Source organism: Monodelphis domestica, chromosome 1 (assembly GCF_027887165.1).
Source record: "Monodelphis domestica isolate mMonDom1 chromosome 1, mMonDom1.pri, whole genome shotgun sequence".
Classification (NCBI taxonomy): Eukaryota; Metazoa; Chordata; class Mammalia; order Didelphimorphia; family Didelphidae; genus Monodelphis; species Monodelphis domestica.
The window spans coordinates 660347232-660360687 of NC_077227.1; the positions used below are offsets into that span (position 1 = coordinate 660347232).

Sequence of the window (13456 nt, forward strand, 5' to 3'; positions counted from 1 at the left end):
CTCTTCTGCCTTGGAACCAACATACAGTATTGATTCCAAGAGAGAAGGTAAGGGTTATAATAAAAAAAAAATCTGAAGGCTCTATCTAGTCTGCAGGCTCAATGACTAATAATATTAACAATAACAAAATTCTGTAGAATAACAATGACAATATCAATGGCTAACATTTATATGTAGTGCTTTAACATTTGTAAAGCACTTTAACAAACGTTATCTTACTTTAATCCTCACAACAACTCTATAAGGTAGGAGAAATTATTATCATCATTTGGCAGATGAAGAAACTGAGGCAGGTAGAGTAAGTAGTAAGTGTCTGGGGCAGGATTTGAACTCTGTTATTCCTGACTCTAAATGAAGTATTCTATCCACAGCCTAGGTGTCTCGCAGTTGTTACATGGCCAAAAATGATTAAAAAAAAAAAGATCTTGGCTTATATTAAGATAAATATCTCCATAACTAGGGAGGGAATAGTCATACTTGTCCTATCCTGGTCAGACCAGATTTTTAAGATATTGATAAGACAGAAAGAGCTTAGAGAAGGGAAGGGTCTCAAGATCATGCCATACAAGAACATGTTGAAGAAACTGAATATATTCAACTGAAAAAGATAAGATCAAAGGAAGGACGTGGAGAGAGCGGGAAATCCCAGAACCTCTAGGTTAAACAGACCTCTAAAGGCCACCTATACCAACTTACATCTGAATCAAACTCTTTTCTACAACTACAATCTTCTCCTACATAGTGTCTAGCCTTTGCTTAAAGTCTAACCTTGACTGCTGTGTTCAAGAAGCATGAAGGGGTGTCAAATGGAAAAGGAGGTAGCATTTGTGCCAGGAATGGGTAAAAAATAAATAACAGGATCCAATGTAGGCTGACTGAAGAGAAAACCACCAGGAAAGGCTGGCTCTCCATCACTCTGCCAAGCTACAACATACTCTTTCTCAATTACAGTTTCTAGGCAACCTTCTAGGTGGTCCCCATCCATCTCCAAGATTCTGTACTTTGGTTATGTACCCAGCTGAAGTCAAACATGGGTTGATACCACAGAACTAGAACTAGACTTTACTTTCTTTTTTTAAACCCTTACTTTTTTAGAATTGATACTAAGGACCGGGTCTGAGGCATGAGAGCAGCAAGGACCAGGGAGTGGGGGCTAAATGACTTGCCCAAGGTCACACAGCTAGGAATAGAGTTCACATTCAAGACCAAGAAGTCATGATCCCAGAAGGGAAGTTCAGAGCTTCAGAGAAGGAGACATAACAGTTTTGAGCTGCGTGGAAAGGCCCAAGGTATGACCTTTCATAGTCTGAGACATAATAGAGAGGGAGGCCAGGAAAGTCAGTACTGAGGATCTAGAAAAACAATTAAATGCAAGCACCCATTAAGTACCAGGTAGGATGGGCACAGGAACAAAGCTAGGTGCTGCAGTGCAAACGTCAACATGGAGCTTACATTATAAGTAAACACAAAATTGTTTTGGCAGGGAGGGAGAAATTCTAACTGGAGTAGACAGAGAACAGAAATCAGGATAGACCTCAAATTAATTAATAAGTATTTATGAAGCACCACAGTCTGTGGCACTTGGATAGAGCCTTGAATGAAGCAAGGAGTTTCAAGATACCTACTAAGGTTAGGAAGGAATACATGAAGGAAAGGCTTTGCAAGCAGAGACTTGGAGGAAGGAGATAATCATGTCTGGGGAGCAGCCAAGGGGTAGTTTGGCTAGAACATGGAATGCATGAAGGGAATAACATGGAGAAGTCTGAGAACAAAGGCTGAAGTCAGATTCTAAAGGGCTAAGTTAAATGCTAAGCTAAAGAGTTTGTATTTTTATCTTAGAGGCACATCAGGGAGCCACTGAAAGTCCTTGACCAGGGGAGTGACATGATTAGTCATGAAGTCAGGAGTGAAAAATAGAGAAAATCTCAGGTACTTAACTCCTTGGGGAAAAAAAAAAGGACATCTTGAGAGCAAGGGGATCAGTCAACAAGAATTTATTAAGACTCTCCTTTGTGTCAGACCCTGTGCCTATAAAATAAAAAATTAAACAGTTTTTGCCCTCAAGGAGCTTCCGTTTTTCTGGGGAAAAAGAACACATACACAAATAGATACCGGGTTAAAGGGGAGGAAGGGAGGGAATGAGGAAAGACTGGATATAGCAGTCACTCACGCAGAGTGAAAGCGAACTCAAGAGCAGCGCCCAGCATAAGGCTGCTGCCAAGTAAAGGACCCAGGCCTGGGTCATCCTCTAAAGCGTCAAGAGGAGTTTGTAAGTTTGAGGATGCCTATAAACTGAGACTTGCCTTTTACTGGACTTAAACTCTGTGCAACTTTTACTGCTCCCTATTTACCTTGGTTTCCTCACTTCTGTGAGGCCAAGACTCACTACTCCCAGCACCTATAATAATGAAGATGGGGATGATAATCATCAAAATGCCTACTCCTTGCCCGTCTCTCACAAGGAAATAGAGAAAATTAATGGGCCAATTGAGAGAAAGAGCTTTGAACTTTGCTGGAGAATAATAGTATGAGGTAAATAAATATAGGGCAAGATCTGATGATCTACTTTAAGAGATGAGGAAAAAGCAAGAATGTCCTTCTGGAGTAATGGGGTGTGACCCTGTAGAAGCAGCCTTAGGCTGAGAGTCAGGATGCCTACCAGGCTCTGGTCCTGGGGTTCGGTGAGCTCAGGAAATTCCTATTTCTAAGCTGTACCATACATAAAAAAGTTTCCAAGCTGTACCACACCATACATACAGACCAATCTCTGGCCTTCTCTTCTTCACAAGGACCTGTTCTGGGGACACATAAGAAGAGATATGGCAGAACTTTTCACCTTTTGTTCCAGGCCAATAAAAATAAGACATCACTAACCTTCCCATTTTTATTTAAATAGTTTATTTTCATAGTTTATACAGGTGGGTGAAAGCAATGCGGCATGTCAGGATGGAGCAGGGAATAATGGGAAAACCTCTGGTTTTGGATAGATCCAGGTTCAGATTCTGCCTCTATTACCTACAAGCTGCGGGGGGGGGGGGGGGGGGGGGGTATTAGGCAAGTCCTGTTCATGCCTCCAGGCCTCAGTGTTCACATTTGTAAAATGAGATCAGACTGACTGGCAGACTTCTAAGGTCCCTTCTCCCTCTCCAGCCCTGAATGTGTGTGGCCAGGACCAATTCGCAATCTCCCAGGGCCCCCCGGTAGCTAAGTCACAGAGGAGCTGCTGCCTGTCCTCAGAAAAGGAAGCTCTGCACTCTCTTCATACTAGTGACTTCTCTTAAAAGGTCCCTAAAGCCAATGTCAGTCCAGTGAATTCGCCAGCATGGATTTTCATTTAAATATTAGAAGCATCTGAATATAGTTCTTCTCAAGGAAAGCCACTTCAGTCCCGGGCAGGGCAGGCAGTCCAACCCACGAATGAGGACAGCAACCCAAAGTCCTCTGCTCCGTATCCCCCTAACACTTAGCCTAACGAGCCTGTGTTGGATGGAGCAGACCCCAGCTAGGAGGTGGGCACGCACGGCTGGGAGGGAGTGCTCCAGCACTTATGCATCCAAATTCATCTTCATTGCACATGAACCTTCTCAGGGTTTGGAGATTAAAAGCCTAGCCACGGAGGCTGACTTGGACTCCCTGAGATCACTCCCACAGGAATTACCAGTCAGTAGGTGGGCCCCAGGTCAGTCTTAGCCCTGTCATCACCCAGCTATGTGGCCCAGGGTGAACTGCCTCAGCCCTCTGGCCCTCTTTCTTCACCTGTAAAATGAAGGGGTTAGACCAGAATCTCTGAGGTTTCTCCAAGCATTGGCAGGCTCTGGCTTTCTGCTACTGGGAGCGAGATCCACGTCCAGCTCAACGCTTTGCATCTCTCGGGGCCTAGCACAACACTCTGCTCTGTCTTGGGGACCTGGGAGTTTGACCTGTGGTCTCTTGGGGGTGGGGGCAGGTATGGAAGCTCCTCCTCCCACTAAAATAGATCAGTAACTCAACTATACTTTACAGGCTTCGAGAGCTGCCCAGGGCATTGAGAGAGGGAGAACCTAGTCCATGATACAAAGCACAAACATATTAGGGGATCCAAGGATCGTGGGAGTTCAAGTTGGAAAGGATGCCTCTCAATCTAACCCCTCAATCTACTGATAAGGAAACTGAGGCTCAGAAAAGTTAAGAGACCTGCTCAAGATCACACAGCGAGTAGTTGAATGAGACAGATCAGAATCCAGATCATCCAGACTCCAAGCCCCCCCCACCCCATCTTGTCCCTCTGTGCAGTAGGCAGCACCTCAGATGCATCCTGAAATGAATTCCTAGTCTCCAGCAGGATGCCTCCCTTTTCACGTGGACCCACAAGGCCTCGTCTGGAAGCCCCCGAATCCCCATCCCCAATCCAATTTAACTACTTACCGACAATTTCCCTTTGTTGAGGATGCTAGTCAGATACTTTTTGGCTTCACATATTTGGGGCAGGTTCTTCTCCACCAAAGGGACGCATTCTTTAATGTAAGCAATGTTCTCCTTCAAACACTGCTCCAGCATGACCTCTGCGAGGAGGAGCTTCCCAAAGTCATCTGAAAGGTAAGAGGAATAATCACAGAAACGAAGGCAGAGCCTACAGGGGAGGCAGGCACACACATGGGCCAGAATCCCTTTCTATTTCTTAGCACTTATGTGACAGTTATGGGTAGGTCACATCTGTCCTATTCTGTGAAGGCTGGACCTCTCCCAAAGTGCCCCAAGTGGTGGACTTTGCAGGGAAGGGAGTGGAAGGGGAAAAGTCTAGACTGGTGATTTAATTTGGTGTGGCAACCCTCAACACAGAAACTCTCTTCCACTGAGATCTATCAGTAACCTAGCGTCTCTGAAAGTTGCCTGAGAACACTGAGGAAGTTGAATGGCTTGACCAAGAATGCCCAACTTGAATGACCTGTCACAGTGCTACTATATGTCATGGGCAGAACTTGAACCCTCATCTTCTGAAGGCTAGCCCTCTACCTACTATGCCACGATGCCTCAAATTCTGTACAAAGTGTTTCATCAGTTTTTTAAAACTGACTTACCTGCAGTGACCAAGATTCTAATTTCTATCATCTAAATTAATCTTTCCACTTAAGCACAGGAAATCATCTCTTCTTAGAAAGGCAAAAGCAAGATTTTCTTCATATTGAAACCACCTTGTGCATTTTGCTATAGATACTTTTAAAGTATCTTCTTGGGATCTTTTTTACTCCCAAGAGCAATCTGTTCTCCATCATGCAGATCTTGAAATAAATTCACAAAATTTAAAGTCTGAGCTGTAATGAACCGAATATCCGTGCCTAAAGTTTGGGTATCCCACCTCACCCTCCCAAACAAAATAGTTCACATTTATAACACATACAAATTGAACAAATACTTCAAACTGTGAGATATGTGGATCAACTATTATTCTCTTCATTTATACTGGAGGAAAATTAGAGTCCAAGAAAATAAGTAAATGGCTTGCTCATAGGTCTATGACAAATAAGGACAGACCTGGGAACTGAACTAACATTCTTTCGGTTGCATTAGAAGAAACACCTATGCAGTGTTCATCTCTGAGGCATTGTTTTTAAAGCCTAAACACACAACATTTTTTCTCCATAATAAAGGTATCCGTATCTCTGCAATAGGCACCATTAAGATCTTAAAGTTACAAGATACCTCAACATAGACTAGTCTGCCTCGGGAGCAATGAGCTCCCCAGCTCGACCCCAGGTCTTCAAGCAGAGATTCTCTAGGGGATTCCAAGCTCAAGACTATGTTGGACTAGGATGCCCTTGGAGGCCTCCTCAGATTCAGATTCTGTGATGTAAGTGTGATGGTAAAATGTGCTCCTTAAAAAACTACATACTCAACCGACATCAGCAGTCACCGGAAGCTTGAGGTCCAGTGAAATCACTCTCAGTCTTTCCTTTTTTTTTTGACTCCCTCATAGGGCAGGTCCAACTTTCATTCCACTTCCACAGCAAAAGGTTCCCTTCTAAATAAGCCAGCATCCTCCTCTATGATGAGATGCACAAACATCCCCACAGTCTAAAATCAACATGAGTTTTCTGACAAGGTGCAGATATCTATCTTCTGACTTTATCTTCTGTCTGTTAGCTGGTGATGGTCTATGCAGGCTCTACTTTCAATACCAAAATTTTATTAATGTTTTGACCAAAATAAGCCTAGGAAACAAATGACTCATTCAACAAACATTTATTGAATGCCTTAACTCTCATTAAGGCAGTGGAAAGGTAGCTCCTTACATTTATTCCCTCTAAAGAGAAGGGAAATATAATTCAGTAGGAAGGAAGGCCCACAACTGAATTTAAGACACAGTGCTTGCCCATCTCATACAAGAGATTTTAAAACTAGAAAGGACCTTAAAGAAGTGATCTAACCTCTTAGTTGAAATCGAGCCAGTTGGGGTTCGAGCAAGGATCTGAACCTTCTAATTCCAAGGCCAACCTTAGTATCCAACCTCCTCACTTTACTGGATAAGGAAATTGAGAGTATGGGTGAAATGATTTTCACACATCTAGGAAATAGCAGATCTAGGATTCAAAACCTCAACTAATGCCTAAAGTCAGTATTTTGTCTGTCACACCACACAGTCTGGGTTCAGTTTCTCCCTCCCCCCACTACATCCAGCGACATAAATCAGTCCTCTGAATCCAAAACATTTGGATTTAGTTCCCAAGCCTTCTATTGCTGAGCTGCTTGTCTCCTAGCTTTTCAGAAAATGCCCATTGTATTATTTAAAAAACAAAAACAAAACGCTGGGAAGACCAGCTGCCAAAATCCCAAGCCCTAAAATGCCAGAAAATAAATGCCTTCTCTCCAAAAGACAGTTTTTCTAAAACAGTAGCAGTGGACTTCACTAATGAGAAGCCAAAGGTGATACCAAAATGCCTGGCACAAACCCACATACATCACAGGACAGGCAGATGCTGATAACTGCAACAAAGAGGGGGAAAATAAGCTGGCCCAGAGACCTGGGAGAATGTCAAAACAATTCTCTCCCGATTATCTGTGTTAATGGGGAAAAATCTGAAACCAATTTGGAGCCATGTTAGGAAGGATTGTGACTGAGAAGCCCAGGGAACACTCAGTGTGTGATTTTAGGAAAGTCACCCCCCCCCAGTTTCCTGACCGGTAAAAGGGGAGAATCATCACAGACCCAGGGCCCAAAAGAAAGATAGTCTCAGAGGCTAGTGTGGCCAACGAGGGAGCCCCTGACTTGCCCAGGACAAGCTTGATAGGTGGGATCTGAAACCAGGTCTTCTCACCCCTCATCCCAGGGCTCATCCATAGGCCTGGCTCAAGTCTTCTGTGTGTTTAGCTGGGATGTGTGGTACCTTTTTATGGGGTGGCCTCTATTTGGAACTACTATATGGTGGGGTTGGCCTATAGGTCCTACCAGAGGCCACCCCAATAAAAAAGGGAGCCATAAAGAAGGCATTGAAACGTACTCCAGCAATGGGCTGCCACTGTGTTTTGGAGCCAAGCTGGGCAGGAGGGAGAACAAGAAAATATTTTCTCATTTTCGTTCAGATGGCCCTATAGGAAATCAAGTGTCTTTCCGAGTTCATATAGACCAGTGATTCTGGGCTGAGAAAAGGCCAAGGAATCTTACTGAAGACTGAAAAGTTTCCTCCACACTATTCATGTGCTTAATTGGAAGCTGACTGCAGTGGGAAATCGTGTTAAAATGCTTCTGGAGGCATCCCTTCCCCCATTCACAGCCACTACCCTCCAGCCAACCGTACAAATGCAAAGTTGTTCTCGTTTGGGGTCATTTCGGTCCACGGAATAAGTTTCTCCAGGTGACTAGCCCATTCAGGACAGTTTTTCTGAAAGTTTGGAGAAAAGACTGATGAACTAACTGGGAGTTAGCACCGCAAAAGGCAGCGAGAATTCCCATTGATACAGCCATTTAAGGTCTGCCAATACCCAAGCTTATTTCCAGCAGGCAAAAAGAGTTTAACAACACTATTTCCTTTTTCAACTTCAACTTCTCTACTTCCGAGTATGTTTCAGTTTCTCCCTCCGTGGCTCTTTCTTTCTCTCCTGCCCCACCCTCTCTACCTTCCTCTCCTACTCGCCCCCGCCCCCTTCTCTTAACCCCAGAGTAGCAAAGTCGGGGCGCTGGACGTAGTAAGACAAAAACTTCACAGAAATAGGTCCTGCAAAAACTCCCCTGCAGAGGCTCATCCCCCGAAAGGAAGGCGAAGCCGCTCAAGGACCATCCAAAAACAGCACCTAAAGCACAATTAATTTCCATATTCTAAATACTGCAACGAATTCACGACTTTTTCCCCCGACAGGTCGAGTGACGTACCCAAGAAGTCTAAGTTAAGACGCTAAATTAAAACGAGTTGCCCATTCTCCGAACCCATCCCCACCTGCCAGGCCAGAAAGGAGAGCAGAACCAAATGCTCCCAGACCCTCCCTGAGAAAATTGATAAAGTTTTTTTTTGGGGGGGAGGGGGAAGAAAGGGAGATGTAAATTACAGGCGGGGATGGGGGGCGGAGAGACCCATAAATTATAGGCAAGTGCACTAAAGGGTGTTCCATGAGAGGGACTGGAGCCAGATTTTTCCCAGCTTGATCAAATTTTCGGGGGGAGGGGGGAAGAGGACAGCAGAGGAGTTGCAAATTACAGTCAAATGCAAAGGGGGAGGGGTCCTCTGGGGGAGGGAGTGAAGGAACTGGACCCTCGGGATCATTCCGGAGAGAGGTCAAGTTTTCCGGGAAAGAGGGGAGTTGTACATGATAGGCAATTGCACGGGGCTGGGGGGGGGGGGAGGGATCGGTGCTCCTGGGACCCTTGATCCTTCGGTTAGGTAAAATTTTCGGTGGGGGAAGAGTTGTAAGTTATAGACAAGTGCAAGGCTAGGGGGAGGGGAATGCTCGAGGATCCCTCAAGATGTCAGAATTTTGGAGGGGGAAGAGAGTTGTAAATTGTAAGAGTTGTTGTTACAGGCAAGCGCGCTGCTTGGGGCGCGGAATAGGAAGGAGGCTCGAGGAGCCCTCAAGATGACAGATTTTCGGAGGCAGAAGATGATAGTTGTAAATTACAGGCAAGTGCACTGGGGGAGAGGGGGAGAGGGGTCAGGGTAAGGGGCTGAGGTAGTGGGACCAGGAGGACCCCACCGAGGCCGCCGTAGAGAGCCAGGCAGCAGCCGTGGGTGGGGCCCCGAGTGGCAGGCAGCTCCGGCGCGCGGATTGGGGCGGCTAGCCGGGGGAGCCCCAACTCACCGAAGTCCTGCTTGGTGAGGCAGAAGCTACGGCTCCCGGAGCGGCGGCCGCTGACGGTGTACGGGATGCTCTGCAGCTGAAAGATGAGTGAGGACACCCGGTCCCATTGGCCTTCGGCGCGGCAGCGCTCCAGCTCATACTCCAACTTCAGGTAGGTGCTGTGCGCGCTCTTCGTGGCCATCTTCGAGGGGAAGTAGCTGTCATCGGAGGCGCGGTGGGGAAGTGAAGACCAGGACGCGGGCGACGACCCGGCTGCGGTCCGGAGGTCGGAGACCGAGGTGGAGGGGCAGGCGGTGTTAGCGGCGGTGGCTGAAACACTGACGGTCGCAGTGGGAGTTGAGGAAGAAGAAAGCTTCCCGTGGCCGCCGCCGCCGCCGCCAACACCGCCGCCGCAGCCGCTGCCGCCCGCAGTGCCGCCGTCCGGGGCGGGCTGGGGCTGCGAGAGCGCAGCGGGGCCGGCGGCAAGCGCCTCCTTCGCAGCAGCAGCCCGTCCCGGTGCTGCCGCCGCCTCTGCTGCAGTTGCTGCCACAGCCCTGCTCTCTGTCTCTGCCTTTTCCAGCTGCGGCGCCGCCCCCGGGTCGGGCTCCACCCCAGCGGGGGCGTGCCCAGGGCATGGCGAAGGAATCGTGGTGGCCGCCAGCGGAGCCAGAGGGGCCAGCGGCGCCGCGTGCGCTCCCGGGCCCGCCGCCCCGCGCTCCACGCCGAGGCCGACGCCGCTGCGGCGCTCACTTTAATGTCGGCGGGCTGCCCAGTGCCTCGAGGTGGCCCCGTCCCGTCCCATCTGGGTGCTCCAGCCCTCCCCGGAGTGGGGTTTTGAGGGGACCCCCGCCCACTACGCCGCTTTGTGTGGTGTCCCCTCTGGGCACGTCACAAATCCGGGGAGAGGCCCCTAGCCCGCCACGAGGCGATCGGAAAGTGGAGCCCGTCCCAGCGCAGCGTGCTCCTGGCTTCTCGGCGCCCCTCGGCGTTCCCCGCTTGTCGCGCCCCTCGGCCTCCTGGGGTAGGCGGAAACGGCTCCACCGGGGTCAAGTTCCGAGTCCCGGAGGGCACAACTCCGGGGCAGGGGCCTGAGACCCCGGAACGGGAGGCCCCGCCCACCTCCGGCTCCGTGGCGTGGTTGGGTTTGGTTTAAAGCGGCTCCTTCCCCGACTGAACAAGCCCGGCTTCTATCCCGCACGCGCCGGCCTGTCGCGGGGCAGCAGCCTCAGCTACTTCTCTAACAGGCTTCTCGGTCCTTTCTAGAGGCGAACCTAGAGTGCTACGGCGGCTCGGCATACTCCATCAGATAGGGGTGGGCGCTCATTGGACTGACTCCACACACACGGCCATAGAAGTTGTCTAGAACACCTATGGATAGAGAGAGAGATGCCTTTGGATGTAAAGGCTATAAGCCTAGACTGTACTCAGCTGTACATGCGGAGAGCTGTGTGGAGAGAAATGGCTATCCCTATGTGAATATGAAGATAGATTTGTCTATAGCAATAAATGTCTAGAGTGTATCACGGTGTACTTGGGGAATGTGTGCATGCATAAATACATACATACACACACATACATATCCTCATGTGTATATAGATGTGTGTATAAGTATGTGTATATATAATATAAATGTATACATAATATAAATCTATGTGTATATATATGTGTGTCAAGGTGTACCTGTGAATCAATTGAGTGTGGATATATTAAGAAATAAATGCCTTGATTGTATCACACTATACATGTGGATTGTGTATATATATAGAAATATATATATATACTTATGTGTATAGGAAGATCTATGTATATATGCCTATATTGTATCCTATGCATGCAGATATATACATAGAAATATACCCATGTATATAAGAAGATATTTATATAGGTGTATAAGCATATAGAGATGTATATATACTATATGTTTATGAAGGGGAGTGTGTATATATATATCAATATGTATATTAAAATGGATCTATGTGTATAGAGAGATATACTGATGTGTATATGAATATATACCTATATTGTAACAAGGTATACTTATAGTCATATATATGCGGATATATATATATACACACATACTCCTATGTATATGAAGATATTAGGAGAGCTATATATGTAAATATATGCCTATATGTTTATGAGGGTGTATATATACCTATATATAATAAAGGTGTCCCTATGTATCTTTATGTATCTCATATACATAAGAGATACTTGTGTATATGAAGATATTTGCATATAAAAATATATATATACCTATATTTTATCAAGGTATGCATATAGAAATGTTTATATGTAAAAAGATGTGAATATACCTACATGTTTATGAATATGTTTATAAATATATACCTATATGTATATAGATATACTTGTGTCTATATAAAGAGATATGCCTAGCTGTATATGAAAATATATATAAGATATATGTATAGCTGCACAATTGATAAACACTGTTGAATGAAACCCAAATATAGGCATTTAGGTAGTGGATATGGTGAACTAGGAATAAAGTTTCCAAGATTTCATTTCCTGAGATGCTTAGGACTCACAGTATCAGTCACTGGAGGGGGTGTGTGTGTGTGTGAATCTTCTAGAAGGCAAGAGGTAGAAAGAGTGGGGCTCTTGAAACATAAAGATAGTGAGGTGAAGAGGAATCAACTAGACAGTAGTTGCATCATGGGCCATTGCAGGGCATCTTGACTTTTTGTCCTGCCCTTTGGACTCTCTGATTCTGAGAAAGGGAGGCTGAGGTTTTTGTGCAACTCTGCATCACATAAATCCAATTCACTAGAAAGTCAACGCATCATTGGGGCTGTGAGGAGGATAGAGCCCCAGGCCTGGAATTGGGAGGACCTGGTTTTAAATCTGGCAGCAGACATTTCCTAGTTGTGTTGTTCTGAGCAAGTCACTTAACCCCATTTGCTTACCTTGCCCTTCTGTTTGAGAGTTGTTATTAAGACAAAGTAAAGGTTTAAAAAATAATGAAAATTAAAAAATTAAAAATAAAACAGCAAGATCATTTGAGAGAGAATAGCAATTAAAAGTTGAGAATTAAAGCACTGAAACTATTTTCCTTCAAGACTTACCTCAAATCATTTCTTTGAGAAGAGGTTCTCTTTTTCCTTCTCTCTAAGATTTTCTTCAGTTTTTAGGGGGATTGTTTACCCTAAGCCTATGAAGACTTCCCCCAAAGGAAGGGCTGGATGAAAAGATTTGTTCCAACAGTCATGAAGGTAGCCGAAGCAGGAGCTATGGAGTTACTTGAGTTTGGTTAGGTCATCCACTGCATCCCAGGCCATCACTAGTCATCTTCACTTTTGTCTTGCCACCAGACATCAATGATTCTGGAAGAGAGAGGGAGACTGATGACTTTGGGGAGACTTTCTGTCTCACATAAATTCCAATTCACACACGCGTCAAGATTTCACCCCATGATGTCATTGACCCCTTTCAAAAACAAAGGACAAACAACATCATCTTCCATTTATACTGTACGTGTCTTTTGTAGACACAATTCTTTATATATTTATTTATTTATTCTCTCCCCCATTAGAATGTGAAGAGACTGTTTTAATTTTCTTTGTATCGCTAGCACTTAGTCCAAGTGCTAAGTGGATTGGGGTGAGGTGAGACTTAAAGCGGAGACATATAGGAAATAGAAGGAAATAGCCTTGTTATGAGGTGATAATGACTGGCTGAAGGGGAGAGTTGTGGAGATTATAGAGGGATTTTTGTACTGCATAGAGATAGTAACATTGCTAACATGCTAATTGATTGGGGGAATCACTAAAGAAATTGTACATAAATAGAATATTCTGTGCTACAAAATATACAAATACAAAATATCACAATATGAGTCTAAGTCAGAAGGTAAGGGTTTAAATAAATAAATGAATGAATGAATAAATAAAATAAATAATATATAATAAATATAAAAATGAAGAATAAAGATAAACTTGGAAAGACTAATATGGACTAATACAAAGTGAAATGAGTAGAACCTGTAAAATGATATAGACAACAATGGAAATGGAAATAACAATAAAAGAATAATCAAAACTGAATTCTTCAAAAATTAAAATGACCAAGCTTGGCCCTAACGAACTATGAAGTGATACCTTCTCCCTTCCCCTCTTTACAGAAGTAGGGGATCAAGGGTGTGGGATCCTGTATATAAACATCACACTTTTAAAAAATATATTGCTTGCTCTGG

At 45.2% G+C, this 13456-nt stretch overlaps 2 protein-coding genes across 4 annotated transcripts in view; one reads left to right on the top strand and one right to left on the bottom strand.

Annotated features, from left to right (window-relative positions):
• The window catches only part of TTC7A (tetratricopeptide repeat domain 7A), a 194450-nt gene extending 185005 nt beyond the window's left edge, over positions 1-9445 (bottom strand). For all 3 annotated transcript variants that reach the window (XM_007476857.3, XM_056820018.1, XM_001375518.4), the window contains exons 1-2: positions 9265-9445; positions 4405-4568 (exon numbers count right to left, since the gene is read on the bottom strand). In XM_007476857.3, coding sequence (XP_007476919.1) covers positions 4405-4568; positions 9265-9445 — 345 coding nt within the window. The remainder of the gene's footprint in view (positions 1-4404; positions 4569-9264) is intronic.
• A 431-nt stretch (positions 9446-9876) lies between these two features.
• On the top strand, positions 9877-10763 carry LOC130457587 (uncharacterized). The gene is made up of 2 exons (XM_056820182.1): positions 9877-10264; positions 10507-10763. The coding sequence occupies exons 1-2, from the start codon at positions 9877-9879 to the stop codon at positions 10551-10553; spliced, it is 435 nt and encodes a 144-aa protein (XP_056676160.1). The 3' UTR covers positions 10554-10763.
• Positions 10764-13456: the final 2693 nt, after the last annotated feature.

What these genes read in the sequence shown, in the direction of transcription:
- LOC130457587 (XM_056820182.1), top strand. Translation starts at nt 9,877, where the DNA reads ATGGCGAAGGAATCGTGGTGGCCGCCAGCGGAGCCAGAGGGGCCAGCG. An exon ending in GCGCCCCTCGGCCTCCTGGG is followed by an intron (nt 10,265 to 10,506) that starts GTAGGCGGAAAC and finishes GGTCCTTTCTAG; the next exon opens with AGGCGAACCTAGAGTGCTAC.